This window comes from Leopardus geoffroyi, chromosome D2 (genome assembly GCF_018350155.1).
Source record: "Leopardus geoffroyi isolate Oge1 chromosome D2, O.geoffroyi_Oge1_pat1.0, whole genome shotgun sequence".
Classification (NCBI taxonomy): domain Eukaryota; kingdom Metazoa; phylum Chordata; class Mammalia; order Carnivora; family Felidae; genus Leopardus; species Leopardus geoffroyi.
Window position 1 is genome coordinate 46,915,084 of NC_059334.1, and position 12,422 is coordinate 46,927,505.

Here is a 12,422-nt window from a genome sequence, read left to right on the forward strand (position 1 = left end):
CCATCAGATATGTGTATGTGCTATGAGCTGATCCTTAGTGCATCTCTGTGGCATAGGGAATAATGTCTCCATTTAGCAGTGAGAAAAACCAAAAGCAAAAAAAAGTAAGTGACTTATCCCAAGTCATAAAGCTAGTGTGCTAGATCTAATGCAGATCAAATTCAGATCTGCCTGACTCCAAAGTTTCTGTTTGTTCCTCTCAACGTCTCTGGGAGCTGTGTTCCTTCCTTATGAAACCAAGGAGTCTGGACAAGATCAGGGTTTCTTAAGCCATAGTTCAGAACCTCCTTCATGATTTGTGTCTTCCCTACCACTCCTCGGTGCTGGCATTTATGGAAGAGTTTTTTAGTCTTACTCAGTAGTTATTTTTTTATTCTGGTAAAGTATGCATAACATGTAACTTAGCACTGTAACCATTGTTATTTATGTCTTTCTTTTTAAAGAAATTTTAATGTTTATTTCTGAGAGAGAGAGACAGAGTGCAAGTGGGGGGAGGGGCAGAGAGAGAGGGAGACACAGAATCCAAAGACACAGAATCCAAAGGGGCAGAGGGAGAGAGAGACACACAGACACAGCTCTGAGCTGTCAGCACAGAGCCCGATGTGGGGCTCAAAGTCACAAGCTGCGAGACCATGACCTGAGCCAAAGTCAGACACTAAACCGACTGAGCCACCCAGGTACCCCAACGTTTTAACCATTTCTAAGTGTACAGTTCAGGAGCACTAAGTACATTCACATTGCTGTCAAACACTTTTCAATTTTAACTTAGATGTATTTTAGAGGGGAAAACGTATCACTGTCATGAACGGAACCCAGTACTACTTTCCACAAACAGAAGTTAACCATTAGAATACTACAGTGAAGACAGAACGTATGCACTGTTGCCACTGAAGGCTCTGAGATGAGGCCAGCTCCTTCCTGTCCCCGTCCCTGTCCCCATTTTTTTTTAATTTTTTTTTTCAACGTTTATTTATTTTTGGGACAGAGAGACACAGAGCATGAACGGGGGAGGGGCAGAGAGAGAGGGAGACACAGAATCGGAAACAGGCTCCAGGCTCTGAGCCATCAGCCCAGAGCCCGACGTGGGGCTCGAACTCACGGACCGCGAGATCATGACCTGAGCTGAAGTCGGACGCTTAACCGACTGCGCCACCCAGGTGCCCCTTTTTTTTTTTTTTTTAATTTTTTTTTCCTGTCCCCATTTTTTAAGGGAGGATCCCAAACCCTGGAGATGGCTAAACATATGCCTGCACCCAACAGATGCTTCCTCCTTGAGAGACTCAGAAGAACTGAAAGAGGGATGGGAAGGTCATCTCACGGTGATGTCCATGTGATTCTGTGCTGTGCCTGGGTCCCTCCTCCCACCTTGCCCATCACTGAGCACCCTCTCTGCATCCTCCCCCCCCAGACCCCATCTCCACACTGTGGGAACTGCTGAGATGTGCACAGACTCCCACCCACCTGACCTTAGATCAGGTGGATCGTGCAGTACTGGTGGAGAACAGGAGGAGCCACTGAGAGGCAGAGGCATTGGACACAGGGGTTCCACAGTGAGCCGGATTTCAGTTTAGGGTTAGATTCGTCTTGGGTGCCCATGTCCTGGGAGAGCGGAAGTAACAGGAGTGTTACCAAGAGGCTGAAAGGAATGCAGGGAAGGTTTGTTTTCCTTAAGTTGTGCAGAGAGGCTCTCTATCCACATTATACGGAGACCTTTGCTTTGCTGAAGCTGTGGCCGTGCTTCAGTAAAACAAGCTGTGATACCAGGAACATGGGGGCTGGGAATAACAATCACTTTGGAAATCCTGGCTAAGTGTCACCGTGAGTGAGGTCAGTGGCTTAGGGGCTGGAGGAGTGGAGGTCCTGACAGGAGGGTCTCTGCCTTCTCCTCTCTCCTGGGCCTAGAGCCCTCCCTCGGACCCTGCCGTGATGCCCCAGGACACAAGACACGTGCTTCTCACCTGGGGCTTGGTCTCATCTTTGTCCTTGTAGTAGAAAAGCTGATCCCCACGCAGCACGAACCAGCGCGGCTGCCAGTTCTTCATGATGCTCCTCTGCTTCTTCAGCCAGCCCTCCTTCAGTATGGGGCCCAGCCTGTGGGGGCATGGCGGCCGCCCAGGGCTCCGGCTCTGCTCCCCCATCACCAGGCTTTTGGAGCGGGCTGGAAGCCAAGAACACACGCGATGAGTATGAGGGATGCACGCCTGTTGTCAGTCCTTGCCCCACCCTGGCATCCCCACTGCCCTGTGACCAGGGCATAGGAGCCTAGGCGAGCAGGGCATGAGCGTGCTTGGCATATTCCCCCTGGGCACAAAGGGCCACGGACTGCAACACCTCAGCAGCAGCCACGTAAGGTTATCAACTTGGGATAGGTGCACAGCATGCCTGCTTAGTTAGTTTCTGCTGTCTCTAGGCCCTTAGGGTCTTCATTTCCCCAGGTTTGGTCATCCATCCATGCGTCCATGCATGCATCCACACATCCATTTACTCGCTAATGCATGCATGCATGTATGCATCCATCTAGCCACGAATCCATCTTTCCTTCCTTCCTTCCTTCCTTCCTTCCTTCCTTCCTTCCTTCTTCCATCCATCCGTCCTTCCATCCATCCATCCTTCCATCCATATCTTTCCTTCCATCCTTCCATCCATATCTTTCCTTCCATCCTTCCTTCCTACTTTTTCCATCCATCCTTCCTTCCTTCCTTCCTTCCTTCTTCCTTCCATCCATCCATCAATATCCTTCCTTCCATCCATCCATCCATCCATCTCCTTCCTTCCACCCTTCCTTCCTTCCATCCTTCCATCCATCCATCCTTCCTTCCTACCTTCTTTCATCCAACCATCCTTCCATCCGTTCATCCATCCTTCTTTCCTTCCATCCTTCCACCCAACCATCCATCCATCCTTCTTTCCTTCCATCCTTCAATCCATCCTTCCTTCTTTCTTCCATCCATCCATCCTTCCATCCATTCATCCATCCTTCTTCCATCCATCCATCCATCCTTCTTTCCTTCCATCCTTCCATCCATCCTTCCTTCCTTCTTCCATCCATCCATCCTTCCTTCCATCCTTCCATCCATCCATCCTTCCTTCCTACCTTCTTCCATCCATCCATCCTTCCATCCATCCATCCATCCATCCATCCTTCTTCCATCCATCCATGCATCCATCCTTCCTTCCTTCCATCCTTCCATCCATCCATCCACCCATCCATCCATCCTTCCTTCCTACCTTCTTCCATCCATCCATCCTTCCATCCATCCATCCATCCATTCATCCACCCTTCTTCCATCAATCCTTCCATCCATCAATCCTTCCATCCATCCATCCATCCTTCTATCCATCCATTCTTCCTTCCTTCCTACCTTCTTCCATCCATTCATCCTTCCTTCTTTCCTTCCTTCCTTCTTCCATCTATCCATCCTTCCTTCTTTCCTTCCTTCCTACCTTCTTCCATCTATCCATCCTTCCTTCTTTCCTTCCTTCCTACCTTCTTCCATCTATCCATCCTTCCATCCTTCCTTCTTTCCTTCCTTCCATCCATCCATCCATCCATCCATCCATCATCTTTCCATTTGTTCAATGGTTAATCCATTTATTCATTCAGCAGCCATTTATTGAGTACCTATATGTGTCAGTTACTGTTCTAGGTGCTGGAATAAAGCAGTGAAATAATGAACAGATAAAAATCTGGGTCTTCCTGGAGCTCATATTCCATCAGGGTTTCTGTTACTCAGGCCCCAAGGGAGCTGGCCCATCAGCCCCTCTCCCTGGTTTGTGCAGGGCACCCTTTCTCTGGAGGCATCAGACTTGAACACCATTTCCCAGAACCCCCCAAAGTCACCTTGCTGCTTCTCTGGGCTCATCCTGGCAGAGTGGGCCTGAGAAGCAGGGTCTCTACTCCAGCTATTTGTTGTAACTTGTTAATGGATCTTGGCAGGGCAAAGGGGCCATCTCTCCTACCCCAGAGTCCCTGAGTGCCCATGAGCCCTCTGCCCTGCAAACTCCCTCTGCTCCCCAAGTGACACCACCTGACACTCTGCCAAGACTGGTACTGCCCTTCACAGTGATGACTGGGTCCTTGTCCCCTACTAACCCTCTTCTACATCATTATCTCCCTCTTTATGCTCTGTCTCAGGAAAAGCAACTCTCCCCTCTCTGGCCAGTAGCAAGGATATTGCTGCAGTGATCACCAGGAGGGGCCACCCTGGACTTCGGAAGGACAGTTCTTCTAAATGGAATCACACTTGTAATTCTTAAGCCACGGATCCTAACTTCTGTTAGGAACGCATGTTCCCTGCGACCCATGGTCTAGCATTATAAATCTGTGATTCTGTGTGTGTGTGTGTGTGCAAGCTCCTCTTGTTGCACTAGTGACCACAGTTCCCTAAGCCTGACCTACTCTCTGCCCATGCTGTCCCAGTAACCTGGACCTTTCTTCCAGCCCTTTCTCACTCAACCCCTGGCTTTGGCTGCTTGGTGAGCTCCCACACATCCTTCAAGATCCAACTCAGATGCTTCTTCCATAGAACCTTCCTTCTGAATCCTCTCCAGAAAGTCATTTCCCCATCTATTAGCACATATGACCCATGGCTGGTAATTATGTCTGTGGTTTCCTTTCTGTCCCATTGAGGGGCGCAGAGGGGAGGACATGATGTCTTATCCAGTTCTACACGGTTCTTACCACGTGTTGCTCAGGGAATGGATATAAGTCATGCTTGCCAAATATCACAGGCTACTTAATCTCTCCCTGATGATTAAGTATGTATATGTCTTATCATGATATTAAGTGTGACATGACACTCAGCTGCTATCCGAAGAGACTGTATGGTCTGGTGGTCCCCAGATTCGCCTTGAATGACATATGGCCTGGGAATAATCCTGAATCTACCACTGGAGGCCCTGCTCTAGAAGGGACCAGCCCATGACAGCAGGGGAATTAAGAGGACCCATCATCCTCTTTGCCACCCTGAGCAGCTGTGATAGCTCAGACTATGTCAGTCCGTGTCTTCTCCACCTTGATTCCCCGTGGCTGTCCCTTGGTTGTGGTGAGGCCAGTGTCAAATGTTCCAGCCTTGTCTTGGCTGCGCTTCGGCCCAGAGAGCAAGCAGGCTGTTTCCAGGCTCATCCCAACGCACAGAAAGGGGACTTGTGATCCCTGCAGACAGAGGGTCTTCCCAAGAAACTAGAGCGAAGGCAAATCAGAGGAGTCAGGTGGCATGGTTCAGCTCCTCCTTCCAGGAAAGCGGCCCACCTCTGAAGCCCTGCACCAAGAACTGACCTTCATTTGCTCTTGCACTTAGTGGCTGCTCTATACCTTTGCTCCCCACATTTCTGGGGCTCTTGGTCCTCATACGTATGGACGTATACTAGATTAAAGTCCACTTCCCTCCTTTATTTCTGTGGCTATTTACTATCCCTGTGAGTTACCTAAAGAGTCCCTCATGGCTGGGTGTTTGGAGTCCTTCCAACGTTAGTTATTTGATTAAACAGACAATGGGGTCTGGTTGAAGAAATACGGGCTTGGGTGGGTTCGGATCACGGCCGGCTCTGTGAGTCGTCGGCCTCAGTGTGCTGATTAGCGAGCTGGGTGCGTGTAGGATGGTGACACCTGACCCTGCCAGGTGAGGTGGAGGAGGAGAGACGGCCAAGTCTTGCAGAGTGCAAGGACATGGCATGGACATGGTGCCAGTAACCGGTTACCGTGACAGTGAGGATTCTGATAATGGAAATGGTGCAGTGGATGTCTCCGTGCAGAAGTGTTTCCTGAAGATTGGTTCCTGGGGCAAACTCACAGGGCAGAGGGCCCGGGCTTTTCTATGGCTCTTGGCTGGTTAGGCGCCGTTGCACGCTTCCTTCTCAAAGTGGTGTGTGGCTATGTGACACCACAAAACCATACTGGTGTGCCACTAGCCTCGTAACCACCAACGTGAAATATCATAATTTGCATGGTCCTACTCCATAATTTAGTAGGTAGAACATGACACTCAGTTACTGTCTTAGCTCACCGTGTTATTGGGTCACTTATCAGGGGAGCATCTTCCCATAGGCTTTTGCTCTCTGTATAAAGCATCAGCCTGTTCCCTTTGCCCACTTAACTGATTGCCCCTGGAGGTGGGGGCGCATCTGGGGTCCTCGTAGGTCTCCTGGTCACTTGGGCCTTCTTCCCCTCTTGAATGAGCCTTAATACTTCCCTAGAAGTGTCCCCACAGCCCTGGAAAGGCTGCCCCTCCATTTCCAGGTGCCCATAGCACCATGTCCGGGGTCTGCATTGCACTCTGCCTCTGCCCTGAAACCTTGGCTGTTCTGTGGGAAGAAGCAGTTGGGCTCCCGTTGGCAAGCAGCAGGGGCGGGGGTGGAGGGACCCGCAGCATCCAGAGGGACCTCTCTGCTCCAAGGGTTGTAACTGCTCCTCCACCTCTCCTCCCATCTCAAGCTGTGGAGGGGCTGGAGCAGGGCTGGATTCAGCAGGCACTGATCCCTTTCCGGGCCCACGGACATATGGGGCCCTAGGGACCTGAACAGTAGGGTTACCACAACCCCAAGACTCTGGTGGAGTCTGACAGAGGACTGAGGTGGAAAGGGGACAGGGGTGTTCCCTGGTTACTGAATTCTCTTCTTTGGGTCTCAGTTTCTTCATCTCTAAAATTCCTTTAATGGCTTGAGAATCAATGGTAAAATCAAGTCAGCAGTGCCTAGGCTTTTGTTTTGTTATGTCTAGAGATTTCTAAGATAAGCCTTGACAGAAGCTGGGCTCCCATGGGTGAAGAATTTCTGCAGGGCGTGGGTTGGCTCCCGCCTCCTCTATTTGCATATTCTTCTCTTCTTAGGGAATCCATAAGGGTTATGCAGAACCCTCAACCCTTTGGGGTCTTTAGTTAGGAATCTGGCTTTGTAGAATATTCCAGTGCCACATCCCTGGTTTTGTTTTTTGTCTTCTGCTGCACTGGGGCCTAAAATGGTCTCATTTGATAAGATCATAGGGCTGGTAAGACCCAGAAGGCATCTTCCTTCCTTCCACACCCCCCATCGCATCCTGAGCAGGGCCAGCACATAGAGGAGTTCAACAAAAATTCAGCGATTCATCAGTGCACCCCAACCCTGAGGAATGCTGGGGAGCCCTCGGCCGGGCACTGGGCCATGTCTGTGAGGCACTGCCTGTCTGAGCATGTCTGCCCAGGAAGGCTGAGCTCTCAGAGCACGGGGCACTGGTGGACAGCAGGTGGCCAGCACACTTGTCCAATAAATAAATAAATCGCTGCTCTGTGAGTGGTCTGATGGTCCCTCAGTGTGGCAGGACGAAGAAGGGGGGGTGTTTTCTGCCCTGATCCCCAGGCCCTGGGCACTTCCCTCCCAAGGGCTGCAGGCGTGGAGGGGACAGGCAGCAGGGGGAGGGGACAGGCTGAGGAGGGGGGGAGCCTTGTTCCCTGGGGCAAAGGCAAGGGGTCTGCACTGAGGCAGGAAGTTATACTGGTCTCTGTCTGAGCAGATGCGGGCATCCCTGCCTGCGCTGCCCCAGGCTCCCTCAAAAGAGAAGAAAAGCCAGCTTCTGCTGCCTCAGTTCACCAGGGAGGCACTTCGTGCAGATGCTAACGAAGCTGCCAAACCAGCCCAGGCTTTTCCTCAGCTGATCAATCACAGAGATGCTGCTTCTTATAAGGCCAACTGAGTATCTCAAAAGGAAAATAATCATTGTTATGATTTATTAATAACCATTGTTCCTGTCCTCAGCATTTCCTTGAATGAAATTATTCAGTTCTGTGAACACTTAGGTGAAGCTTTCAAAGTCAAAGAGCTCAGACATTCTAAAGTTCCAGAACTGATAGGAGTTTCCGGAGAGGGCCCAGGAGCAGGCCCAGGGCAAGCTCGTGACCCTGGGAGAAGGAGGGCTCCCTTCGCTCACATCACAGCCATTCATTCATTCACTCATTCATTCACTTATTTATCCATTCATGCCTCCCAAATCTACAGAACTCCTCCGGGTACAGCGCAGAACCCTGAGATTTTGGTGTTTCCTGGGAGCCCCCATATTCACTTGCAAACACACACTCATGCATGCACACACAAACACACACTCACATACATACACAGTCACACACTCATGCACATGCACATTCTTCCACTCATGTATGTATACACTCTTACACATAGACACACACTTGCAAACACACACACACTCGTGCAAAGAGAGTTCTCTAGGAGGGAGCTTGGTCCCCTACATCTTCAAGGTCCTTAGTCCCAGGGAGATGTCAGAACTCTGGGTAGAGGAAATGGAAGTCAAGTACCCAAAGGTTCATTCATTATCAGAGAAGGGCAAAGCTCTGCGCAGCATCCAGGCGCTGCTAGGGCAAGATGAGAGGCGGGGCCAGCCGACCAAGCCCTGATTCACGCCCTTTGCCTACCAAGGAAATGGGGAGCTTTCATTTCTCAGAGATGAAGAAATTAAAGAAGTGAACAGGTAAACGCACAGAAGAGAAAATACAAATACAATCAAGATGTGCGGGATGCCGAATTGCAGTAGTAATCCGCAAAATGCAAATTATAGCCTGCAGGTAATATAGCAAGTGTACCCTTCAGGCAGGTACATTTTTAAAGTCTGGTAATGACATGTGTTGATGGGGTTGTGAGTAATTGTAAGCCACTAAGTAGAGGGCAATTGGGCTGTATTTACTCAAGTTAAAAACATGTACGGTCTATAACCCAGCAATTCCACCTCTCGTCTCTGTCCTACAAGAACGAACCACGAGTGCACAGGCAGTCCCTGTAAGGGCATCCCTGTATGCGATCCCTAAAAATGGGGAAAACCCAATTGGCCAACGATCAGAAAATGGCCCAATAAACTGTGCTATGTTCACACTGTAAGACGCTTTGCAGAAGTCAAAAGGAACGGGGTGAATGTACACAGGCTGCCATGTTTAGCTTCCCCTTTTTATCAAACACCTCAGAAAAGGTGTCTTCACTCCCTTTTCTCCAATTCCTCTCCTAATGCCCTTTTTCACGGTAAAATATACATAACATAAAATTTACCATTTTAGCCATTTTTAAGTGTACGACTCAGGGGCATTAAGTACACTCACGTTGCTATGTAACCATTACCACCATCCATCTCCACAGCTTCTTCATCACCCCCAGCTGTTTCCTGTTCTTCTTGGGCCCCACTCAGTCAGGTTCTCCTACCTCTGCCCCATCCAAATTACTCTCATTGAGGCTGCAGTGACCCTCATGCGGCTCAACCCAAGGATCAGGTTGGTCCTCCCATTTCTTGACCCCTGGTGGTAATGGATCCAGTCAGTAACCTCCTTCCTCCAGGGCCATTTCTACCCTGGGGCTCCAAGACCACTCTCCCTTCCCCTCCTTCATTGGCCGCCATGCTGTCTCATCTTCCCACTTCTTCGTCCAGTGCCCAGGGCCAGTCCTCGGACCCCATTTCTACCCACACTCACTGTTTCGGGGATCTGCTTCTGTCTCGTGGATTTAAACACCATCCATGTGTACGAGGTGCCCGTGCAGGGACCAATGTGTCTGTCACACTGTCTACATGACACCTCCAGTGTCACATGTGTGAAGCTGAACTCCTGGGCTTTCTTGGCCATGCCCCCTACTCCTCCCAAGGTCTCCACCATCAGTCAGTGAAACAGCATCCTCAGGCGGCCATCATTTCTTACCAGAAATACTGCTGGAAATTTTCTGCTGGATCTTGCCCTGCCACACCCCCTTGAGTCTCTAGCAGGCAGCCAGAGAGAGTTTTTGAAGATGGGAGTTAGAGTATGTTGCTCCCTAGGAAAGCCCTGTGGGACTCCCCGTCATGCTCAGGGTAAAAGTCAGAGCCATCAGTACAGCCTCCAGGGGTCCTCCGGCCCTGGCCATGTGACCTCTCATCTTCTCGTGCTTTCCCAGCCCTGACTGCACTGGTCTCTGCTGTTCCGCAGACCTGCCAGCCATGTGCCAGCCACCCGGCTCTGCACCTGCCGCCCCTGTCCCTACAGAACTTCCCTTGCCCCTTCGTTCTGAACTCAAGTGCCACTTTCTCCAGGAGGAAGGTCCGACCGTCCTTTAAAAAGGTATCCCCAAGCCCCCAGCTCCCCTTTCCTGCTTTATTTTTAACATTTATTTAAATTCTGTTATAGTGGTGGAAGAAAGCAAGTTCCAGAACAATACACAAAATTCTATAGAAAGGGAAGAAAAACACCCCCCCCCCCCAAACAAAAGACATCACAATGTATTTTTGGTGGGTACGTGTATTTGAATAGAAAGAACATGTCACAGCTCTGACGGTGACCGTTCGTGGAGGGAACAGTGTACCCCTGAGTGATGTGTATTTTACACAGGGAAGGAAGGCACACGTTCCATTACTGGAAGTAAATGAAAATAAAAACTGTAAAATGAAAGAGCTCTTTTGGTATGGAATGGGATCCCCCTGGGAGATGTCAAACAACAATTAAATATCACTAGTTTGATAAATGTCTACAAGTATTTATCTGTGACAAGCATCATGCTGGGCTGGGGACCTCAACACAAACAAGAGCAGCCTGGCCGCTGCCTGCTCGGACCTTCCAGGCCGAACGAATGACGCTTCTTGGAAGCCGGACCCAGGCCCATCTGTGGCCCTTCCAGGGCACCAGGTCAGGGGGCCCCTCTCTGTGAGCCCTTCTGGTGGGCCTGGGTCCCCTCCAGCCTGTCTGCTCCCCCTTCCACATAAGGAGGGGCTCAGGGAAGGTGTGTGGGCCATTCACCTGCCCAGTGGTGCAGCGACCGGAGCATCTGGTGGGTCCTGAAACTTACACATTGCTGAGGACACAGAATAGACACCTTTGATTGTGGATCATGTTGAAGCTCTGCCCAAATTCCCTCGGATCCCTCTTCCTGTTTTTATGTGCACACCCCTATCCCTGGTACCTTACGGCTTGACTCCCTGGGTTTTCAGGGCTGCAGGCCTGTTTTGGAAGATTGTCCTGGGGTTAAGGGAGACCACTCTGCCCAGCCACTGGGAGGACTAGAAGTACCTGGGTGTGGGAGCCTGAGAGCCGCTGCAGCCTGATTTCTAGCAGGAAACCACTCTGAGGGGTAAAGAGGTGTATTCACACTTTAAAATCCCAGGAGACTCAGGCTGACACCTCCCTTGGTTGGGCTTTGTACCATTCCCTGTCCTGCTCCCTCACCCCCTCTCTGGTGTCTCCTGGGGGCACCTGATTGATAGATTACCTCATGACAATCCTCATCTCAAGGTCTACTCAAGAGAACCCCACCTAACACACCTGATTGCTTTCACGGCCCTCTGAATAGGCCTGTGGCAGCACTGGTCGTGGGTGGCCGCTGGGGCATCGGGTCCTGGCAGTGCTCACAGGGGTTGGGAAGGCCCTGCAGCCAGCGGGGGAATGCTTCTCCATCTGGAGCTTTGTAAGTGCAGCCCCAAGAGCGTGGACGAGTGGCTGCCCATGAGCTAAAACACAATTGATTTATAAAAGTCAATGGGATTTTAAAGCCAGGCTGGAGAACTAGCAAGATGGCTCACAGAGCGGAATTGATTTAAAGAGTAAGTATTGAGGCTGAAAGATTGATTGAGAGGAGAGGTGAGGTAATGGAAGGGGCGATGTGGAGAGCCGGACAAGACGGTTTCATAACGTTAATGCAATCTGCAGCGGAGGGCGAGGGGGCCTCGTCAGGTTCCCGTGCTGTCCGGGGAATACGGCGCGAGCCTCAGGTGATTTATAACACTAGGGTTCCTCAGTGTCCCTGACTTTTTTTTCCCAACTTGTCACTTAGCATTCTTTCTGGACTCTACTTGGTCATCTGTTCTCTGCTAGGACCCCCATCCGAGGGACCTAGAGAAGCAGCCAGGCCCTCCCAACGGATCTCACTTCAGGGTCCGGACGACAAAAGACGACAAGGGGTACGTAAGTGACCAGTACTAATTCTAAGAGAGCGCAGAGGTGGTCTAGAAAGTTGGGATTTGTTGGGGCGCCTGGGTGGCGCAGTCGGTTAAGCGTCCGACTTCAGCCAGGTCACGATCTCGCGGTCCGTGAGTTCGAGCCCCGCGTCGGGCTCTGGGCTGATGGCTCAGAGCCTGGAGCCTGTTTCCGATTCTGTGTCTCCCTCTCTCTCTGCCCCTCCCCCGTTCATGCTCTGTCTCTCTCTGTCCCAAAAATAAAATAAACGTTGAAAAAAAAATTTAAAAAAGAAAGTTGGGATTTGTTTTCATCGTGATTATTGTAATGATTTTAAGAAATCAATATAAAAGATCACATTCTTGAAAGTTATTTTTACGGGCACCTGGGTGGCTCAGTCGATTCAGTGTTGGACTTTGGCTCAGGTCATGATCTCATGGTTCGTGAGTTCGAGCCCCGCGTCGGGCTCTGTGCTGACAGCTCGGAGCCTGGAGCCCGCTTCGGATTCTGTATCTCCCTCTCTCTCTGCCCCTCCCCTGC

At 50.6% G+C, this 12,422-nt stretch overlaps 1 protein-coding gene across 10 annotated transcripts in view; it reads right to left on the minus strand.

Annotated features, from left to right (window-relative positions):
• The window catches only part of ARHGAP22 (Rho GTPase activating protein 22), a 176,855-nt gene that overhangs the window by 115,340 nt on the left and 49,093 nt on the right, over positions 1-12,422 (minus strand). For all 10 annotated transcript variants that reach the window (XM_045437974.1, XM_045437972.1, XM_045437981.1 and 7 more), the window contains one exon: positions 1,959-2,158. In XM_045437974.1, coding sequence (XP_045293930.1) covers positions 1,959-2,158 — 200 coding nt within the window. The remainder of the gene's footprint in view (positions 1-1,958; positions 2,159-12,422) is intronic.